Raw genomic sequence first — 21,341 nt, forward strand, 5'->3', positions numbered from 1 at the left:
GTGACATCACAGTGGCCACTGCCATATTTTATATACAGTCTGTACATTTAAAAGTCCTGCATTGTTTATGTAACGTCTCACCTCTTCGATTTTCCTCTGGATGTCCTGCAGCTGGTCCTCCCACTCCTGCATCTCCGAGTCGAAGTTGTCCATCAGCTCTGGTCTCTCTTGCCCCCAGCCACAACCACTGTGCTCAAGCCCTCGCTCCAGATCTATAGCTGCCATGACAGGCTGCTTAATAGCCAGACACTCTTTCAAATGACTTCCCCCCCCTTTCACTTTTCGGTCAAAGGTCACCAAAGGGTTGCAAGCAAGGGGCAGAAGGATTAATGGCCTGGAAACACTAAAAAGTCAAAGAAATAGAAGACAGACAACAAGCGTTGTTGATTAATTTCAATGTGTTTCAATGTATTTCTATATAAAGTAGCCCAAAATCTGGTTTTGTTTCTGACACTGAAATCAAAAGGCTGATCAACCCATTTCTACTTTTTCAGTCAAGGCTTTTTCATCTGGGTTTGGCTTGAATACTTCTATCCTCAGGAAGGTCAGATATTTACAGCTGCTTTTGGAATTCTTCACCAATAATTGCAGGCATGTTAGAACTACCAATGCAGCACGTGTAGACAAAACTATTACACGACAGTGCCACAGCCATCTGTTTCAACTCTTGGTCAGTTTGACCTCCAGCCTGACCGGGCATTTCAAAGAAAAAACATTTCACGCATGAATCAGAGTGCCCATGTGCACACATGATGTCACCTGTTAGGCATTTTGCTCTATCCACCCTATATCCTACACCCACCTATCATGTTTATACTGATAATCATTACAATAAGATTTGCTAATTTAAAAAAAACATAAATGTACAAAAATTGCAAAACTGTGACAGAGTCTATTAGTAAGAAGGTTTAAAAAATCATTATCTCTTCTGCATCTGACCTTTAAAGAACCACTTAAAATCCTACTTGAGCTCAGTGCTTCTTAAGTGGGGCTTAACATTAAAAACGTCCTCCTGGAGATTAAACTGCGGAACACCTCAGATGCATCCAAGACGGCGAGCCAGTTCCCTAAAACCAGCCAAGAGCAAGAGCCTAACTGCTGTGGTAAACTGAGACAGCAAGGCTTCTCTGATGTTGTTGTTGTTGATGATGCCGCCACTCAATATTACAAGTATCCTGGTAGAAAATGCCCGAATTTACCAGCCACTTCCCTCCCATCTGTGATGTAAGAGTAGAGATATTAATAATCTTGTAACTATGCATAGTAAAGTGACTGCACGTCCTGTGGACAGGGGAGAGGCACAGGGGAACAGAAAGTATGCCCGACACTAAGCCAAAAGAAAAATGATCAAACTGAACATGACTCAGAATAAATCTTTAAAGAAAACAAAAAAATCATGTTATTATTTTTTCAATTTTCATTTTGTATATGTTGATAATTAAAACTAAATAAAATAAAATAAAAAAGTTTCCCACTTTAGTAATTTACAGCTTTTCTTACCTACCTCTACGTAAAAGTTATATCTGCCCTCGGGTGTAACTCCTCAGTCTAGTCCCTGGTCTCTTCGGTCCTTTCAACCGTTCCTGCTCGCCAATTATTTTCAACTGCCCTCTCTCCGCTGCGTCCCCCTCGCTTTTGCCTCCACTGTGTTACGTAAAAAAAAAAAAAAACCTCAGGGGTTGAATTTAAAGGATCCCCTTGTCCTCCTCCTCGGGGAGCGTTGAGCTAAAGGGTAAACAACTTCTGTTCCAGCCGGGGTACCCACACTTTATACCGCTCCCGGGTGTTTACGTGGGGCGGAGGTCAAATATCATATTGTCAAACTTATTCCAGCATTTGAAGTCTCGATGGGACAAACTGTCGTCACCAGCATCCCTGCTATAATTACCGGGGCTCGCGGAGAGAGGGGAAAGTGTTTACATAGCTATTTCAGCTGCTGCGGTCTCTCGACCAATCAGCTTCTCTGTTGCTACTCTGCTTTCGGACGCTTGGGCAGATTTTGCCTTGTGACCGTGCCCAGCTTGCAAATCATTTTTCCAAGGGATGCCAAATGAGTGCGTGTGACACTGAGTAATAATGTGTCACACGGAGTAATATCTTTATTGGAGACAGTCACAAAAACACAACAACAACACACAAACAATAATAAAAATAATAATACAGCATTTACATCTAATTTGTAGAGATTTAATATTTAATATTAAATCTTTAAATTTAATATTTAAAGCTTTAATATATATATATATACATACATATATAAAATACTTCAAACTAACAATCAAGCCACACACTCACTAGAGGTATCACATTATTTATGCTTCAAATGGTGCAAAGAAGTAAAATATGCACACTCTCATCCATGTCCTGGAGTAACCTAAAGCTGTGACTCATTCTGCTGCGGTGAACATCTGAAGACAGTTGCTACTGTTCATCTGCCACGCCATCAATTACTAATAGCAACCCCTAATCAAGACCCTGTTGGGAATTTTGGGGTCCTTGACCCCTTCTTATGGTGATGATCAGAATTCCTTCCAGTGTGAAATCAGCCTTAGTCTTCCACCTGTTGTGTTCCCAAATGAATAATTAAGCCCTTCAGGAATTCAGGGGTGGGACAGAAACAAACTTTCACCTTACTTTACTTTGAGGCAACAACAACAGCAGGGCGGCACAGCAAGTGTTGTTCTACAAATTAAAGACGATGTCGCTGCCGTCAAGTCCTGTTACAACAGCTAATGTACTAAGTAGCACTAAGTGGTTCAGATTGCATCCAGTCAGAATAAAACCTATATGACCAAACTTTCATTTTGGCTTAAACAAGTTCCGCACAAATATGCCAACATATCTCCGTTGGCTTTAAATCCACAGCTATTACCCGCACAGTGAGGAATGAACTACAAAAAAACTGGACTATTTATTATTATGATTCAAACAGGCACACATCTTAAAATGTCCACACACACAAACACACACACAGGACATATTATATAACTGGACTCTTTGATGATGTCTGTCGTGCTGCAAGTTTGTACTACAATAAGTCTCTGAGGTGGCTGTTTTTAACCCCGTGGACACTTCCAGTGCTTACAAATGAAGCCTACGAGGAGTTGCAGCTCCTCAGATGGCCATCTGAGACTGAAACTACATCCCCGCTGTCCGCTTCATTAAAATGCTTAATTGCATTTAGCAGAAATAGACATTTTTACAGTCCAGTTGAAAACAATTTTGTTCTCTGTAAGACAAATTTTCCTATTTATGACAACTTAGGGGCGTGAATTATTATTATTATTATTTTTGCAATTTAACCGTTTAAACATCACTAAGGCTTAAAATTAAGCATTATTATGTTAGAGTTCCACTCGCTATCTGCAATGTGTAACCTGTCTGTAACTTACCGTCTCGAGCGTCTTATGCAGATGGCGATGCGTGATGATAATGCAGATTCCAGTGCTGAAGCTGGCCACACTTCCTCCAATGTGAGTGCAACCTCGGTAAGTGCTGAGCTTTTACTGTGCTGTCGGTTACCTTGGCAACAAATGATGCGGGGATGGAAAGAAAAAAAATCAACGGAGGGAAAACAAACCAAAGGATGACGTGTGTTAAAGGGAGGTGTGCATCACAGAACAAAGAAAAGAGTGAAAAGAAAGACGAGCTTGAAGATGGTGGCGTAAGAGAGGGATGAGAATAACACGAGTATGAGGATGAGTAAAATGATTGGCTGGAACATCTGGGAGAGGGAGGAGCGGCAAACCGACAGATGAGAAACACGGGAGTATGGATAAAGAGAGAAAAAGGAAGAAATACAGTTAACTCTCGAGGATATTTTACGTGCTCACATGAGATATTTCAGTTCTATTCTCACCGACAGCGGCTCCTCTGACTCTCTGTCCTCTAGCTTCGGCACTTCCAGTCTGTCTATGAAGGCCTGCAGTTCCTTACGAAAGGCTTTCATCTGGGCGTTAATGCGATATAGCAGCTCATGTTCCCTGATTCTGCTCCCATCTTCTTCCCCACCCTCCTCGCCGGACCTCCCGAACATTAAGTCGCCATTTGAAACGTAGACCCTCGCCTCCGAGATGATGGCCGCAGTATCGGCGATGAGCCTATCAATGGTGCGAACGAGCCTCTCTGCTTCCACGCGGATGTCTATCATCTGCTGCCGCTCACGCAGGGTGCACCGGCCACCAGGCAGGAAGCGGGATAAGGCGGAGGAGGCGGCGCCCTCTGGCCCAGTAGGGGTGTAGAGGCCCCGGGTGGGCGTCAAGCAGCGACTGCTGCCGTTATTGTTTCTCACCTCATCTGAGTCACTTTCCCCACCAACAGGACCCTCGCGTTTGCGGTGAGGAGGGAGCAGGCGGGATGAGGTGGAGTCCTCGTCGCTCTCTCGGCGACCACTCGTCGTGCCACCGGCATCGCTCTCTGCATCGCTGTCCCGTGGGCTCGGCCGCAGGGAGAGATGAGAAGCCAGATCGTAGCGTTGCATGTTGGAGAGGAGCACTCGGTTCTCATACTGCAGCTGCATAACCTGATGGGAAGAGGCGGAGAGAGATGAACTGTTTTAAGATGTTTTGGCGAAGCAGTGACCTCTGGGGTGGACAGATAAAACTATAAATTGCAGGCTGGTTCCAAAAGCAAGTCAATCCTCATAGGCTGCAATGTTAAAATACCAGGCTTTGCAGCAGGATCGAACATGTTACACCCTGGTACAAAAAATGATTTGGGACTTTATGGGCAATTTTCCCCTGTTGTAAAAACTGTTCAGTTATTTTACCCACTTAAAGTTATGCAGAACTGTGAAAGGTGCATGTAAAACTGTCTTGTCTTTCCCTCGCTCTGTATCTCTCACCCTACATCTCTCTGTATGTCTTGAGTCTCTTGAGTTTTTGTGTTCGTGCTACTTCCTGTCTTATTTTGATAGTCCTTGTCTCATGTTCATTGTGTCAGTTTTGCTTTCCCTATCTCGTTATGTCTAATTTGTTCCTGCTGTGTTCCCATGTGTTTCCACTTCCCTGATCACCTCTCAGTGTACGTATTGTCTCAGTCCTTTGTCTGAGTGTCTGTCTGTCTTCCCCTGTGTCTCTCAGGTTCTATGGCTGAGTCTCAATTCAGGGGCTGCATCCTTCGGAGGCCGCATTTGAAGGCCAATTACGTCACAGCAATGCAATGAAGGCTGTCCCAATTCGAAGGCTGCTCCAAATGCGGCCGACAAATGCGTCGTTCATTTCCCTGAATTTGAAGGATAGGTCGGGACTATCCTTCGTGGCCCAACCTATCCCAGAATTCATAGCGCGGCCCAGCCAATTCCAGTTTCCAACAATGGCGACAGCTACTTTGTTGTAATATTATTTTTATTACTCTTTGCAATACTGTATTAATTAAATTAGTATTTCAAATATTTTTATAATAATATAAAAATAGTTTTCATGTGCGGCAATGGATTAGGAGCGCGGCTAAAGTAGCCCCTAAATTGAGACACAGCTTATGTTTCCAGTGCTTCCCATGTTCTAGTGTCTTTCCCAGTTTAGATTTCAGTTCAGTTTCCTTATTTTGTACTGTTTTGCCAATCAGCCCGAATAATCTGCTCGCCTTTTGTTATAGTTCTGTTCCTGCTTACATTGTCTGCAAATAGGTCCTCACTCTCTGCTCCACAAAATCTGCTGCTGCAGATCATAACAAAAACCCAACTGATTTACCAAGCAGGCTGATACTATCGACTGATTTTAAATGTTTGCAGATCTATCAGCATCAATATTTATAGTAGCCAATAAATGAAAGCTAAAAAAGAGAGGAAAGAAGAGATGAGAGGGTACTCTTAGAGTACCTTCCCCGATGGCAACACACGTATTTGGAACCACAGACTGTTAGGGAATTGTGTTTGTGGACTCTCAGTCTTGGGAATGAGTTACTAATTAATACCTAAATGCATATATTTATACTAATTATAAAAGCATTAAATGAATTACATGGATCAGCATCTTATATTATGTCAGTGTTTAACGCCTTTCTTACCTTGCCACTTAGATCATTAATCTGCAGTCTTGCAGCTTTCAGCTCCTCCTGGAGGGCTTCTGCCTTTGCTCCATCAATGCCTGCTCCTCCTGTAACTCCTCCTCCTCCTCCATGCCTGGCACCTCCTTCATGAGTGCCAGCTTTAAAGCGTAACTTGTTCAGCTCAGCTGTCACCCTCTTGTTCTGTTCCTCAGCATCAGCCAGGTTTCTCCTCAGGAGCTCTGCCTCGTCCTCCACCAGCTGTAGCTGTTGTCTGAGCTCTGTCAGATCATCCCCCAGGCCTCGGCCTGCGCCCGGCCCACCTGTCGCTCCACAACCCGAGCCTCCACCGCTCTCTCCTTCTCCACGGAGGTCATCAAGCTCAGCCCTCAAGCCACGGTTCTCAACCTGTAAGGAAAAAGGGAGACGGGTGCAAAAATCACATGATCTTTCATTCAGAAATTTCACACAGTCTGCTCTTACCTCTAACTCAACTATCTTTCTCCCGAGGATGTTGGCTTCCTCCTCCACCAGCCGAAGGCGTAGCTTCAGCTCTGACTCACGCGTGGTGGGTGGCCCCCCAGCCTCCCCTTTTGGGTGGGTACTGTCAAGTTCTCCATAGAACGAGCGGTATTTCTGCAGCTCTTGCTCTAGCCGGTCCTTCTCCTTGTCAATCTTGGCTGTTTTCTTCCTCATAAGCACAGCCTCCTCTTTGATGAAAGCTAGTTGGCACTTCAGGTCCTCATTGTCCTCCTAAAACACAAACTGTATACACTCAAGTGCATTGAATTTGTTAAATTGTTAAGAAGGCTGGTTTCTGCATTGAGACCTAAGACTTAAGATTAAAGTGAAGAGCAGATTTTTTAGCCACAGTCTTTCTGAGCCAGACGGTTATCTCTCGTCGGACTCAGCGGATTCTTGGCATGTAATAAGTCTAACAAAATTGCTCCAGCTCTGCAAACCCTCAGCTTTCACTAAAACTTTGTAGCTGGAAGTGAAAAGCCAAACATTTGACACAACAGGATATCACAGAAGCTCATACGCAAAATCTCAGGTTGGACCCTGAGAGTTTGCAGGGTAAAAGCTGTTTATTCTTTGGCCTGACTGCTCAATACATGGGCAGGCTGTCTCCAGGCTGAAGTGCATGTTTAAAAATAGCTGATACAGGACTAAATATTCACACATCAGTTCACATGAGACTGCACATTTTCCTAAGAGAACTACCTCCTAACAATTATCTGCATCAGTTTAGGCAAGGTAAGCATTTATGCCAAAAATGTATAAATATACACAAAATAAAATAATTATTTTTAATCATAACAGCATCTCACCTCAGTGGGAGTCTGTGCTGCTTTCTTGTCACTCTTCTGGACGTCCTTGCTTCCTCTTCTCTTTTGAGACTATAAGAGGACATTGCAATTGAAATTAAATTATGACTTCTTAATGTATTTATGAGTATACTTGTATGCGTACACTTACTGGCCACTTTGTTAAGTATACCCACTCAACTGCTGATTAAAGCAAATATCTGTTCAGCCAATCACGTGGGAGTAACTCGGTGAATGATCAATGCGACCTGCTGAAGTTCAACTCAGGTATTACCTAATGAAGTTGCTGGTCGATCATTTAATATTCATATATGTGGACATTTATGACACATTACATTTAATGCTCCTCTGATGTATGGTGATGGATGTGGGGAAGCGTTTACACACCTCTTTGGTTTTTTCTAGTTCATTCTGCAGGGCTTGTTTGGTCACTTCCACCTCTATGAGCTTCTGTCTCAGCTTTTCGTTCTCCTCCTCCGTCTTAGTGCGTTTCTCCTCCACTTTTTCCAGCTCATGGTGGAGCCTCACAGACACATCCTTTGCTACCTGTAATAATCATAACCTGAACCTGCTGTTTTGGAGAAATAACTAATAATCTGTTATACTTGATTTTTGCTGCTGTAAAATGCATAATAATTGAACTAACGTGATGGTTCGTATTAGCCTACATTAAAACCTCCCATACATAACATATTAACCTTAACACACAGAGTCATCTCCTCCCCTCCCCTACCTTTAGGTCCTGCTCCAGACTCCTGAGCAACTCTTCATCGATCTCTCCTGTCTGGGCGTAGCGCAGCCTCTTCCTCTCAGCCTTCCGCAGACGATACTGCAGGATTCTGCAGTTTTTATTGGCTCTCTCTAGCTCACGCCTCATTTCCTGGAGCTGGCAAGTGTCTTCTTCATAGAAAGTGTCTCGCATCTCGTCCATCTCAGCCCTCATTTCTTCAATCTCACACTAGCAGAATCATAGCAGACAGAAGATGTGATTGCTACATGTGTCACACTGACAGCAGGAGGTGTATATACTTCGAAAACAGGAGATTTTATTGGTTCAGAGTCTGACTAGTAGCTCCAGACGTATTACAGATTTTCAGGTTCAGGTTAAAATATACAACCTGAAAAAAAATCATTTTCCAGATGTGAGTCTGATCATCTTTATTACTCCACAGTTCATTTCAGGGATATATAAATGCAACATTGCAAACATATGAATTCCAGCTGTGGCATTGTGGGTAGTCCCTTCTAAACACAAGATATAATCGATCCGTATTAATCAATAGCATCAGGATCGATATACAGTTACAATAGCGAATGCGTTTTCACTGAAGACAGAGAGCCTGTCCTACAAACATAATCGACCCCATATGCTATCTGTCATTTCATGACAATTAAGACGTTTCTGAATTGTGTCATTCTAATATGATTTCACCTCTTTAGCATTGGCCTACAATTCAGGTTAGGTGAGATTATGTATTTTAAAGTATTTTAATTTTATTTAAAAAAATGTTTTTGTTAAAGTCTATCAAACCTTGAGATCTTCGTTTTCCTCCAGCAGCCTCTCCATCTCCTCCTCCAGGGCCTGGTCCTGCTGTGTCACGGACCCCGCCTCTGTCGCCTCTGCAGCCCGCTCCGGCTCTTCCACGGCGGTCTCCGACGTCCCAGTGCTGTCCGCTTTGGCTTGCATCTTGGCTCCCCTCCTCTTGAGTCTCTTCTGCAGGTGGAAGTGAATCAGCTCAGTCTGTAAGCATCGCCCTTTCCACAGACCCAAACCGAGGCCCGCTCCACAGGCCGCGGACACGTCGGTTCTCTTCCCGTGTCCGCTTCTCTCAGCTGGCTTCCTCTCCTTTTCTTTCAGCGAATAAGCTCTGCCGGAAAACAAAGGCTGTGTGGAGTCACCTTTAAAGCGGGTTAAGGCAGAGCCTAGAGTCGGTACAGGGAAATCTGCCGGATCTTCCTCGACAGCATCCGCCCTGTTTGGTCTGACAAGCTCAGCTTCAGCACCATCCGGGTGAACAGCTGCCCCTCCGCGGCTCTCGGGCTCCCTCTCCCTTCTGTCTGCGGTGCTCAGGCTGTCCCTCAACCCAAGATCCCCGCTTCTCCGTGCACGATCAGGAGGCCTGGAGCTGCCCGGGTGTCTGGGAACAATCTTTAATGCCCCCTCCTGGGCTGTAGCCGGCGAGGGAGCCCGGTGCTGCCTCCTCCTCCTGCCTGCGTTGTTGTCTGCCGGTGCTGTGGAAGAAGGATCTGCAGCGCCGCTCACGGTCGGCTTCATTTTTTCCACCTCAAGTAAACTCCACGCACACGCTGCATTTGCGTGCTTTTATAGATGAAAAACGAAGCAGCCCTACAGAAGGATTTTCTGAAAATCTTAGCCTGACTGAAACATGAGCAAAACATTCATAAAAACTCTAAAAGTTCAAAGTTGCCTCCAGTGAGCCACTAGATGTCGCTATTGTGCCGCTGCTGTCAGCGCCCCTATCCTCTCATCCCAAACCATATGCATATGACCCGAAAGCTTTACGCACAGCCAGTGAGGGCGGGGAACACATGAGCGGTGCCACGACTCTGTAAAAGTATTAAAAATAATAATAAAACAAATGCGTTTTAACATTTATTTAGAATTTTACATAGTGGCTGAATCCTTACCGCGGACCTCTGAGAGAGGAGACGCTGACACGGGGTACCACCAGGCACTGCAGGGCAGGGGCACGGGGGCGTAAACGTTATGGTGGACGTCAGAACAGGAAGTAAAACAGCCTCTCCCGACAGCCTCGTGCTTATAGACATATCCCACTCTCTTCCTCTGTCTCATATTCAGAGCATTATATTGTTGTACTACAATATGTTGCACAATGTTAACAAGAATGTAAGAAATAGACTACTCTTGGTTGGTTTGAATACAGTCCACTTCACTGATACTGAAACAGGCATCGATTTCTGGGGCTCCAGTTTGCTGAAAGGGCTGGTGTAATCCTCCAGTGGGTCCAGCTGCAAAGGTGAACTGTCAGATTCCTGACACATCCAGTCCTGCTGTTATTTATTACTCCTTTTTACTTGCAGTATTGTGTAAAAGTCTCAGTCAACCCATAATTTCCTTTTATTTTGCCTCCAAAAAGCTAAAATTGTATCTTTAGGCACTTATTGCTAGCAGCCCATTGCAAAAACACAGAAGTTGTTCCCATTTGCTTAGTTGAATCTGTGAAAAGTGCCAATGATAACCACATTTAACAGACATAAAATTATACTTTTGCACCAACAAAGTGATTCCCAAAGAACTATTTGGCAAACACTTGCTATATCTCTTCATGGTGCGCAGTTGTGCTTGAAAATTTTCAAGAAACTGATTAAAGTCAGGAGTTAAAAAGAAAAAGTGGCAGGCCTAAAAATAACAGCAGAAGATGAACAATATCTGAAGGTCATGTACTTAAGAAATAAGAAACAATCCAGTAAAGACCTGACTGTTCACTTAAGGTTAATCAGAAATGGTCTCAGTGAAAGTGTGACTGCCAAGAAGCCATTTTTAAGGGAAGGAAACAAGGAGAAAATGCTCAAACATGAGCTGAATTCCTGAATTGCTGAAAATTAACCGCACTGGCTGTGCATTTTACTCTCTCACTGGTTTTAAACTGTTCTGAATTGAAGTTTAACTTCCTTGCACAGCATTTTATTTGGTTTATATTTACATTTTTAACAGGTTTGTATCATTGGGCTCATCCTCTCACCTCTAAATAATCAAGAAATATAACCGTGGCCCAACAGAGGGTGCTCTACATACACAAAACTGCCTATGCAGAAGCCCAGAGGGTAATCTGCCTCACAGATAGAGAGAGAGAGCCAGTAAAACGCTGACTGTTTCCACTCTCTGTTCAGCTAGAATGAGCTCCTTAGTAATATAATTGCTAATGAGATGAGTAAGACCCAGGTCAGGTTTGCAAGGATTTAACCCCCTCCGGAAAACTGACCCTTCACCCTTCCAGCAAACTGGCCCACTTGGGTCTCCCAGCTACAACTTCTATTGTCTTTGTGTAAAGGTTTGTGTGTGCCACAAAAGGAAAGAAGACATTCAGGAAGCAGCAGTGTGTTTTTATGAATGCATATGTTTTAAGTTCCACATCAAACTGTAGCAATAGTGGTCAATTTTATGCATGTGCATACATGTTTTTTCTGCTTCCTGCAGCAACAGCAGCAAGCATGCAGGTTATAGTGTCCTGTGCTAAATGCCTTTGATAGAAAAGCCTTGGCAATTCTGCAATCCTATTAGTCGCTGGCTTAGATCCTTCTGTGTCCCCAAGGAGGACAAATTTACTTCCTCTCAATCATCTCACCCAATCTATCATTCACATCTACAACCTTCCACCTCCTTGCTAACGACATCAGTGGAAAAAAAAAAGATAAAAATAGCCACAGGTATACCATTATAAGAAAGTAGGAGTTTAGGAGTAGGGCATGTATGCTAGGAAGGAGGGATAAGAATGTGGGAAAATTATGTGAGGAAATAAAGAGAACTTGCAAAAATACAACAAAGGATGCAAAAGAATTGCAATTGACTTTCCAGACATGCAGCCACAAATGACGGCCTGAGAATGAGCAGAGGCTGCGGGACACAGGAAAAGGCATGGACGAGGAAAATGATAGGGGCTAAATAATTGAATAGATGCCATTAGTGACTCATGGTGTGGCGAAAGAAGAGTGGGCTGTAGTTTGCTTGTTACAGGATGATGAAAAAAATTAATGTGAGTGTGTGGAAAGATCATGCAGTGTCACAAGAATGGCAGAGTTATAATTCAGGCTGATGAATTTACTATTTCTTTTCAAATATCTTGAAGTTGTTAAATACACATGGTTCACATTGTAAATCAACTATTTTCAAGGCCAAATATGAACTAATCCACGCAGTTTGAGAGTTGCAGTAGCAACCTGGTGGCAGATTAGTGAAGGCTTCTCTTTCAGTGACCCGCTTTCCTGAGTAACCTATGGAGTGACGTGGAAATAAGCTCTTTTGGAGCTAAAGCCAATTTGCCCCCAAAGATTAGGGCAGATCTGTCTGAGCAGGCCAAACACACATCCTACCTCTGCCTATCTCTCTCTCTCTGTCACACACACTCACCTATAAGAGCTCTTTCCATTGTACAGATGGAAATAGGAGAGATGAAGTAAGTAGGACAAAGGGAGAAAGTTGGAGGATGGGAAGACTAGCTTCTGGTAGTTTAGCAGATGATTTGCAGCTGAATGCACAGACGCTAATGCCAAAACTAGCACAAAGACACACAAACGCAACCTATGGGGTGCTGACATTGTCTTTATTTCAGTTATATGTGCAGCCAGGGAAAGCTGTGTCACTTCTGTTTTAATAAGACAATCCTTTTCCTTAAAAAAAAAAAGACGAAGCTCTTCTCAAGACGACTTTCCCCGTCCGTTCTACGTGGCAGTGAGACAATACTGAGCTGTACATCAATCTCTTATTCTTGCACCTCAGCTACATTGCACAGCAAAAAGAAAGAACGACCCACAGAAATGTGTATTATAACAAAGATAATCATAAATTAGCGTGACTCTATAAAAAAAAACCCTACAATTTCACCGCCCCCCTCAAAAGTATTTAAAACCAGGTTTTTAATCCACAAAGCACATAAAGAAAATAGTGTATCACTCTGTAAGTGCAGCACAGGTAAATAAAATCAGAGAAGACAGTGAAATTTGAAGTCTGGTAGATGGTGCAGCTGACTGCAAAGAGTTGATGGCAGATAATGTAGAGACATGTTTTTTTGTTTCTTTGCTAGCCATGTTAAGGTAAACTAAGTATTTGTAAACAATGATTACCCCCCAAACCAAAAAAGAAAAAAAAAGAAAGATCAGAGTTTTGAATGTTTTTTCCCCTTGTTTAAATAATAATAATAAATACTTTATTGATCCCCATGGGGAAATTACTTGTTTTTCTCTGCATTTGACCCATTCACTCAGTGAAGCAGTGGGCAGCCCACTAAGCAGGTGCCCGGGGAGCAGTGTGTAGGGACGGTACCTTGCTCAGGGGTACCTCAGGGTAGCCGTTAAGTGGATTCGAACCGCCGACCTTCCGATCATGGGGCGACCACTTTACCTACTGAGCTATCCCTGCCCCAAATGAATTGATACTCATTGAAAGCACTAGAAAATAAATTAATTTAGCTTATTAAACACTATTAAGCTTTTAAACAGTACTGGAATCCAGAGTACAAAAGTTGGAGGTGGATTCTGGTTGAAAGTAAGTGGATGCTGAGCAGGATGCGGTTCCTTTAATATTTTGGTCCTACTATGGTCCAAAACAGAGCTGGACAGAGGAACGGGGGGGGGGGGGGGGGGGGGGCTACACGAACAGCAATTTTCTTTTCTTATCTGGATTTAATTACAAAAGAAAGCTGTCATGGAGACAACCGACACTCTCGTCCCCTCAAAACCAGAACCATTTACAGACACACCCAGTGAACACACACTGCTAACCATTCACTTCATCAAGTTGGTCCCTAATCACATCCATCCACTTTATTTGCAGGGATGATCGTCTGGTTTGAACTCTGTTTATCCCTCCCCTCCCCTCCCCTCCCCTCCCTCTTTCTCTGGCCTATAAAATAACTGTCTGCTTTTCGCAAAGCAAGCCCCGTTTCCTGCTTTACTCCCTTTTCGCTCTTCCTTTCTTTTGCCTCTTTCCGTTGTCCTCCTCATCGTCCTCCTCCTCTTCCTCCACTTTGCTATGACCGTTAGCCACCACAGAGGAGCCGTTTGTTATGGGCTTCCCTCCTTTCCAAGAAAAGGCAGGCTTGCGTCGATAAGCGTGGTAGTAGAAGTTGGCGAAGAGGATGATAAAGGTGACGGCGTAGCCAATCAGAGCCCACTGCATCCAGCAGGGGAACGGACAGCCGGTGTAGAGGGAGTGGCCAGCGTGGCCGATGGTTACGTGGAACTGGATCTGGTGAGTATGTAAGAAAAAAAGATTAAAAAGACACAGAAGAAGCAGTCTGAATTTTTGAATATACAACTACCAACTAAAATCAGAGCTATCACTGAAACAGGCAGAAATCAGTAACAAACGAAGATCTGTCAGATTAACTTCTTAACACTAAAGCCTACATATTTGTGTTTCTCATGCATACAGCTGTTTCAGAGGGCTGACTTCACTCCTGTTCCCAAGTTTAATCCCAGTGGTTCACCACGGTGGATGAATCAGCATATCTGATTTGGCACAAATTCTACATCGGATGCTTTTCCTGATGCAACCCTCCAATTTATCCAGTCTTGGGACCTGGGACTAGCCTGTGATCCCCTGAGATTGCATCTCTTCGCAGTATCAAACCAGGGATCCACCTTGTGCTAGACTAATGTGTTCGCTACTACACCATGGAACCTCTAGAATCAATGCTAATAACATTTCCTAAAAGCCTATTATCACTATATTAAAAGTTTATAACAATTAAATAATGTTTCATACTGATATGATACCCAATTGTATTAATCTTTAAAATGTGAAGATCTAAGAGGAAAATATAGTTACAGATTTAAAAGTTGATTTTTTTAATATAACATTATATTAAAACCTGCCTGCCTCCTTCAGTGGCAGGCTGTGGCACCCACGATGTGGGACGGAGAGATTTCGCAGGTCTTTCCTCCCTACTGCTGTCAGACTCCACAACAAAGACTTCAACTGATCAAACACACACATCCACACATGTGCAATAGCAATAACACTAAGTGCAATACTCTTTTCTGGCATCGTTGTATTATAATCAATTGTATCTAGCATTTGTATTCTATTTTATTCGATTGTATATAGTATTTTATTATTGTGTACAGTATCTCATAGATATATTATTCCAGTGTTTTTTCTCTAATTTTTCTATGCAACTTTGCACTGTCCACTGCTGTAACAAAACAAATTTCCCACACGTGGGACTAATAAAGGTCATCTTGTCTTATCCTATCTTATTAATATTCCCTATGTGTGGAATAAAGAATACACTGTCAACCAATTTTCAGTCATAAATGTGGCAGACTTCAAAAGACTCATTGCTGATGGAAAGGTCTAATTAAGTCTGTAAGAGTTCAACAAATTCAGATATAGTTAATTAAATACAAGCAAAAAATTAATTAAGCGCTCATTTGTAGCACATTTATAGCAATTCATTATTAGCTTCATAAGCTCTGCGTTTCTGCGTAAACTTTATTATAACTGGATGAAGGTGCAAACTATATCTAGGGGCTTCACATATTAGCAGATCAGTGGATCTTTAGATGATAACCATTGTCACTAATAATCACTCTGAGGCAAGTGAAACCCAAAGTGTGTTTCATTGTCCTCACAATTAGCTCAGGTAATTCGGAGAGGCAAAAAACACCAATCACACCATGTTAGCATAAAAAACTGTTGGCTAAACTTTCGCAATCAATAACGTCAAGTTATTTGATATATGATGCATCCCTAAAGGTGCCACTTACCATCTGGATAATGGTGAGGTATTTCTTCCACCAGAGGTACTTCTGCATCTGAGGTCCCAAGGCAGCCAAGCCATAGTACCCGTACATGAGGACGTGGATGGAAGAGTTGATGGTTGCACCAAAAAATGCTGTGGAAACAGTTACATTTATATCAGAGGTGATGGTGGCTGTGTTATTACTAAACAGCCGTAATGTGCCTATTTTCCAGCTCCAAGTACAAAGACAAGCTCTAGTCTGATTCTTTGACTCACATTGTCCACCGGGAACCCATTTGATTCCAATCCACCAGAGGATGAACATGGTGCAGTGATGGTAGACGTGGAGGAAGCTGACTTGGTTGAACTTCTTCCTCAGTATGAAAAAGACAGTGTCCAGGAACTCCACTCCTTTGGAGATGTAGTACCACCAAAGAGCCGAGGCTATCTAAAGATATAAAATGAGGCAAGGTGAATTATCACAGCACACCGAGGTGAATCCGTCACATAAGTCAATAAACCTTTTGAGACAATGCATGGGACATTACATTTGACTTCTCTGACTTTTTTGCATCTTATATTTCACTCTTCTCAACACAGACCTGTTACATCCCTTGCATCCTAAACAAGACCTCCGGAGGAGGTTAAGGTCCTATGTAGGTCATATTTAACTATTTACAGCCTGTTTCTGATTCCTTTTCTGAAGGTTTCTTCAGTGAAACATTGCTGGTAACAAATGTTCTGCAAATAATGATTACATGGAGTTAAGATCACTGTAAACAAAGCCAATGGCAACTGTAGACAACATCAGAATCCCACATAAAATAACATTATTGTAAACTATGTAAATTATATATTTACATAGTTATTGGTACAATATATATTAATATTTCTTTAGTGGTGATCTCTAGCGTGGTATTCTTCCTAGTACACAAATAATGAAGCAGATTCTTTGCCTGAGTTTCCTTTGTACTAATAGAAAATCTTTAGATGACAGAAAAATGTAGCAACTGAGGATCTTTGGAGAGATCAGCAAATCAAATATCTTTAGTAACTCCTTTATACTAACACAGCATGTCAAAATCTCTCTCTCTGTTATCCTATTCAACTCTGTCGCAGTACAAATTACTCCCCTTGTGACACACAGCACACAAGGTTGCTCTCTAAGCCATCTTGCTCTGGCATCTCTTATCCTTAAGGCCATCATGAAAGCGTGAAGCCTAAAGGTGGAGATGGGGCGGAGCTTAAGGGTGGTGAGACTGACTGGTCCCGCCCCTCTGAGTGTTGAGCCAAACCCTCTTTGTGCTGAAATCATTAGAAATATACAGTATCTCTCAGCCCTCGCTCTCCTTCATGCTTATAGTGATATATGTACAGTCAAGAAATGTGGCTCTTCTTTCCTGTGTCAATACTGCAGCCCCACTGCTTTACAAAAGATTAGTAAAAGTAGTAAAAAAATTGTCATACTAAAAAGTGTCATATTAATGTTATTTTACCCTAACTATGTCCAGTGCAGAGGTAAACTGTGTGCGAAGGATGTTCACAGATTGCTTTTTAGATGTCTGTGCGTGCGAGGGAACCTACCCTGACTTCATTGACATCATTCGAGTAGTTTACAGGCTGACAGAGGTAGCTGTACCCGGCTGCTCTGGAGGCTAGTAGGAGCTGATGAGAGGACACAAAGTCGGAACAAGGATGAGAGCAGAACAACAGATCCTGCCTGTGATCTGGAGAGACCGACAACTACTGCAAGTCACTCCTGTTCAATTACCCTTTTTCACGTAAGCACTGCTAAAACATTAACAGCACACAGAGAGCAGGACTGAACATGAGATTCTGTGCAGATAGGACCTTCAGTTTATCCAAAAATACATGAAGAATGTAAGCAGACACAAATTTGACTCAAAAAGATCAAATTAGTGAAAGAGCCTATGTGCTCCTATAATTCACGTGAATCTCCCCACTTTCTTTTCTTGTAGAATTGAACATGTTTTGCAGATGCATTGCCATGTATGCAATACAAGACTTTGGTAATGTAAATCACTAAATATGATGCCTACTCATTTAAAGTCACATAGACAGTTAAAAAATATGTATATCCAAAAATCGAATTTCTCCTACGTCTTATGCTTCTAGTTGACTGGATATATGACGCACCAAATTAAAAATGTCTTTATTTATTCAATACAAAGGTTTCCACACTAATCTTACTGGCTGCCCTCCAGGTTCTTCTAGTAGGGAGTAAAGGCAGTTCCATCCACGTAATGGAGTTACCAGAGAAAATGGGTGATCAAGGAAGCTACATTAAACCCCCTCAGGTAAGAGTTTTGAAAACTCTGAGCGGACTGAAATGCTGTTATTTGGTGCATTCAGTGACAGATGTTCATGCTGTGGGCTTCACTGCAAACATGTTATATGAGCATTATTGCTAACATCAAAAAAGGTAGCCACAAAATACTGCAGCCGCTTCTGACTTGTGCAAATAATGGTTATTTGACAGTAAGATTAAGTTGAAATATTTTCTCTTTATTAGGGAAAGAAATAAAATGTTCATTTGATTAGATCCACAATCTTTAAAGCTGGAAACTGAATTCACAGACCTGCAGAATCTGTGTCATACATCCATTTCCTTTAATAAGCTCTAAGGTATATTTCATGTATATACAAAATATATAGTGCTTTGTAAAGTATTTTTTTATGTTTGTTTGTAAGTTTGATGGACAAAAAATGTATTTTCAATTTAGATTCTGCCCAGAATCTGCCAAGCACCATATCGTGGCTCTTTTAAGCATCTAGTACCTCCACTTTAAGCTATGATCGGTCCTTCAAAGGCTACAATGGCACTCACCTCTTTGGCGATGTAGAAGTTGAGGACCACCATGCTGAAGTTGTAGACTATGAGGGTCTTCCTGAGTGTGTAGGGCTGGCGATCTTGCATGTATTTAGGTCCTGCCCACAGGAAGATCAAGTACAGGCAGCTGATAGCCAGAGTAGGGAAGGGAGAGGACATCATGGGCCAGTGCTGAACCCTCTTGTCTGATGGTAAAGGGGTTACAGTTAATTTTAAGGGTGGGGAAGAAAAACACAAGTTACAGCTGTAAATATCAGGATAGATTCAACTGAAGCATTAATAAACATATGTTGTAAAGTTGATCCACAAACCCTCATAATCTTTATTAATTTTATTATTTATTTTTTACTAAGAACACAAGCTACAGAAGTTATAGTTTGGCATTCATTTATTAGCTCTATAAAAACAGTACAGAGGATGTAAGTTGAAGGTGAAAATACTCTTCCCGGCTCAAAAATAAGCTGACAAGTTTAGTTTTGCAGTTCCTCTTTCACTTGATACACGCACGTAGCTGTAAACACACTTGCAAAGCATCAAGTATGTTTACTTTTGCAGTTTTCTGTTCACTCCATATACCATCAGCAAGCACATCTACACATACACACAACTGCATGATGATGAAAACAAGAGACATCGATCACTTTTGGTGAAGTTATAATAATCCATTATTATGATTATGCAGCCACTGTTGAACAAACCATGTTGCCACCCCACAGATGTGCGTATGTAGTGAAAGCTCCTATTGCGTGTTGTTTCCAAGCAAGAGATCCTAGCTTACCTGCTATAGTAAGGCTCCATTTGTAAAACTCTACAGTGTCATTCACAAGATGCGTTACAACCTCCATGGCTCTGCCTTTGGTCTAGATTACACTGTGGTGGAGAGAGAGAGAGAAGAGCAGAATATCAAAATCAGCTAGAGTTACACTGTATTGGTAAACGATGTCTGGACTAAAGTCAAACATTTCAACAGCTCAAATAATATGTTAAATGCATGTTATGATAAATGCATGATGAAGTTTTTTCTTTTCACTCTTTTCTCCATTGAAAGTGCACATTAGTCACCTATTCACCACAAACCTCCACAGGAAGTTGATTATTATGATTGCTGGGCACTCCCATCAGTTACAGATAACTACAGGAAAATGGATGGAGGATACTGAGTAATAATGGGCACACAAATAAAAAACGCACACATATGAGACAGTAATAATGCAGAGGGCGATTTGCACCCCATTGATAAGGCAGCATTACATAACAAACCCTTTTTATCCACTTGAGAGCTGGGAGCAGGTGTCTCTATATTAATCTATAATTAATCCTATGCGTCAGATCAGCTGCCCTTTAAATAATTAATTGCTAAGTGTACAGTAACTACTGCCCACCAGTGAGCGCTCAGTGGAAGGAAAGTGTTGAGTGTTGAGCACAGAGTTGCTCATAGCTTTATCAGGATAACTTTATTTGCAGGATGCATCACATCCAATCCAGGGTCCAGGGTTTAGTTGAGCAGCAGAGGGCCGCGGAGGGAGATCAGATAAGAGAGGGTTAACCGGGTCTGTGCAAGAACAAAAAGACTGGGGCGCATGTGTCAGCAGGTTTCGCCCTGACCGCTCAAGAGGCTTACATTCAATTGATCAACGAGCTTAGATGTAGGCCTAAGAACAAATGCCCAACCATTTGACAGCCTACCGGATGGTTATCTGCCTATATGTGCTATGACATACGCAAAAAATAAAAATAAAGAAAGAAAGGAAAACAGACAATACAACCTGCACACTGCACAGCAGTGATACTGTCATTTTTGCAATGATGGGGATTTAAAAGAATAAACACATCGCCCTTTTTATTTTAAAAGGGGTCCAACAAGTGATTTACTCCAGTCAGCTTTATTCGGATGGTGGTAACAGGTGGTAGCTGAAAGGCACTGAGGGCTGATACTATAGTTCTTTGTAGCTTGCAAGCCATAGAAATGTGATTCTTCATCCGCCAGCGTTAAATACATTATTTCTGGTGTACAAAAGGCTCGCCCCCTCTCTAAGTAACTCCAAAATTAAAGCTCAAATGTTTAATTTTCATGTATAATAAACTCACAAGAACAAAGTATACTCAAAACCGCATTACAATAACACTTAAAACTCATGCAATAGTTTTTAAAGATGCATTTACTTACGTCCTCGATATTTAAAAGCGTATAATGACATCCGGTGGCAATATGATGCCCAACTCCTGTCAGTAACTGTTTCGCTCCCCCTCTTCTTCTTCTGCCCTTACAGCTTATCAGTTCATTCGCTGCTCCTGTTCAAATTCGACATCAAGCAGCAAATTTGGCAAGAAACTAACAAAAGAAAAGGCAAGTGGAAACCTATGACTAAGGTTTGCCCGTTAAGCAGTCGGTCCGTGCCGGCCGCTCAGCCGCATCTTCTTCTCCCAATCTCCTGGAAGCAGGGAAGCCAGAGCGCATTGCGCATGCGGGAATCGACTCTACCGTCTCACGCGCATCAGGCGATGGCAGCTCACCTCGTGGCCGTGCTCGCGTTGTCGCACTTGTGATAAACCTCGGCATTTACTAACCGTACATATAAACAGTTAGATAATTAAGAAGCAAACTAGCTTCGTTGCTATTCATATATCTTAATAAAAATAGATAAATGATAGTAACTTTCTATTCACAGCCTAAAACAACTATATACATCCTAGAGGTTTGGCTCTGCAGGTTGCCTTACTTGTAAAAACGTC

The 21,341-nt window shown here is 42.3% G+C and overlaps 2 protein-coding genes across 8 annotated transcripts; both read right to left on the bottom strand.

Moving 5' to 3' along the window:
- Positions 1–204: 204 nt before the first annotated feature.
- LOC308397168 (microtubule cross-linking factor 3-like) lies at positions 205–10,025 on the bottom strand. Of its 7 annotated transcripts, none has more exons than XM_080882958.1 (10): positions 9,963–10,025; positions 8,845–9,881; positions 8,047–8,271; positions 7,701–7,859; positions 7,317–7,385; positions 6,469–6,738; positions 6,007–6,393; positions 3,860–4,522; positions 3,393–3,522; positions 205–343 (listed from the first exon to the last, which is right to left on the bottom strand). In XM_080882958.1, exons 2-9 carry the CDS (start codon positions 9,586–9,588, stop codon positions 3,406–3,408), a joined length of 2,634 nt encoding a protein of 877 aa, XP_080739084.1. In that variant the 5' UTR covers positions 9,589–9,881; positions 9,963–10,025; the 3' UTR covers positions 205–343; positions 3,393–3,405. The 7 variants fall into 7 exon arrangements, with proteins under 7 accessions (XP_080739084.1, XP_080739080.1, XP_080739081.1 ...); XM_080882959.1 differs by lacking the exon at positions 205–343 and adding an exon at positions 1,627–1,644 and having other exon boundaries at positions 3,393–3,724; XM_080882954.1 differs by having other exon boundaries at positions 6,007–6,738.
- A 3,175-nt stretch (positions 10,026–13,200) lies between these two features.
- LOC308397576 (very long chain fatty acid elongase 4-like) lies at positions 13,201–21,043 on the bottom strand. Its single transcript, XM_080883552.1, has 7 exons — positions 20,776–21,043; positions 19,387–19,478; positions 18,606–18,793; positions 17,342–17,422; positions 16,034–16,205; positions 15,783–15,910; positions 13,201–14,259 (listed from the first exon to the last, which is right to left on the bottom strand). Exons 2-7 carry the CDS (start codon positions 19,451–19,453, stop codon positions 13,963–13,965), a joined length of 933 nt encoding a protein of 310 aa, XP_080739678.1. The 5' UTR covers positions 19,454–19,478; positions 20,776–21,043; the 3' UTR covers positions 13,201–13,962.
- Positions 21,044–21,341: the final 298 nt, after the last annotated feature.

The sequence above is a fragment of the Rhamphochromis sp. 'chilingali' genome (genome assembly GCF_963969265.1).
Source record: "Rhamphochromis sp. 'chilingali' genome assembly, chromosome: 5".
Classification (NCBI taxonomy): Eukaryota; Metazoa; Chordata; class Actinopteri; order Cichliformes; family Cichlidae; genus Rhamphochromis; species Rhamphochromis sp. 'chilingali'.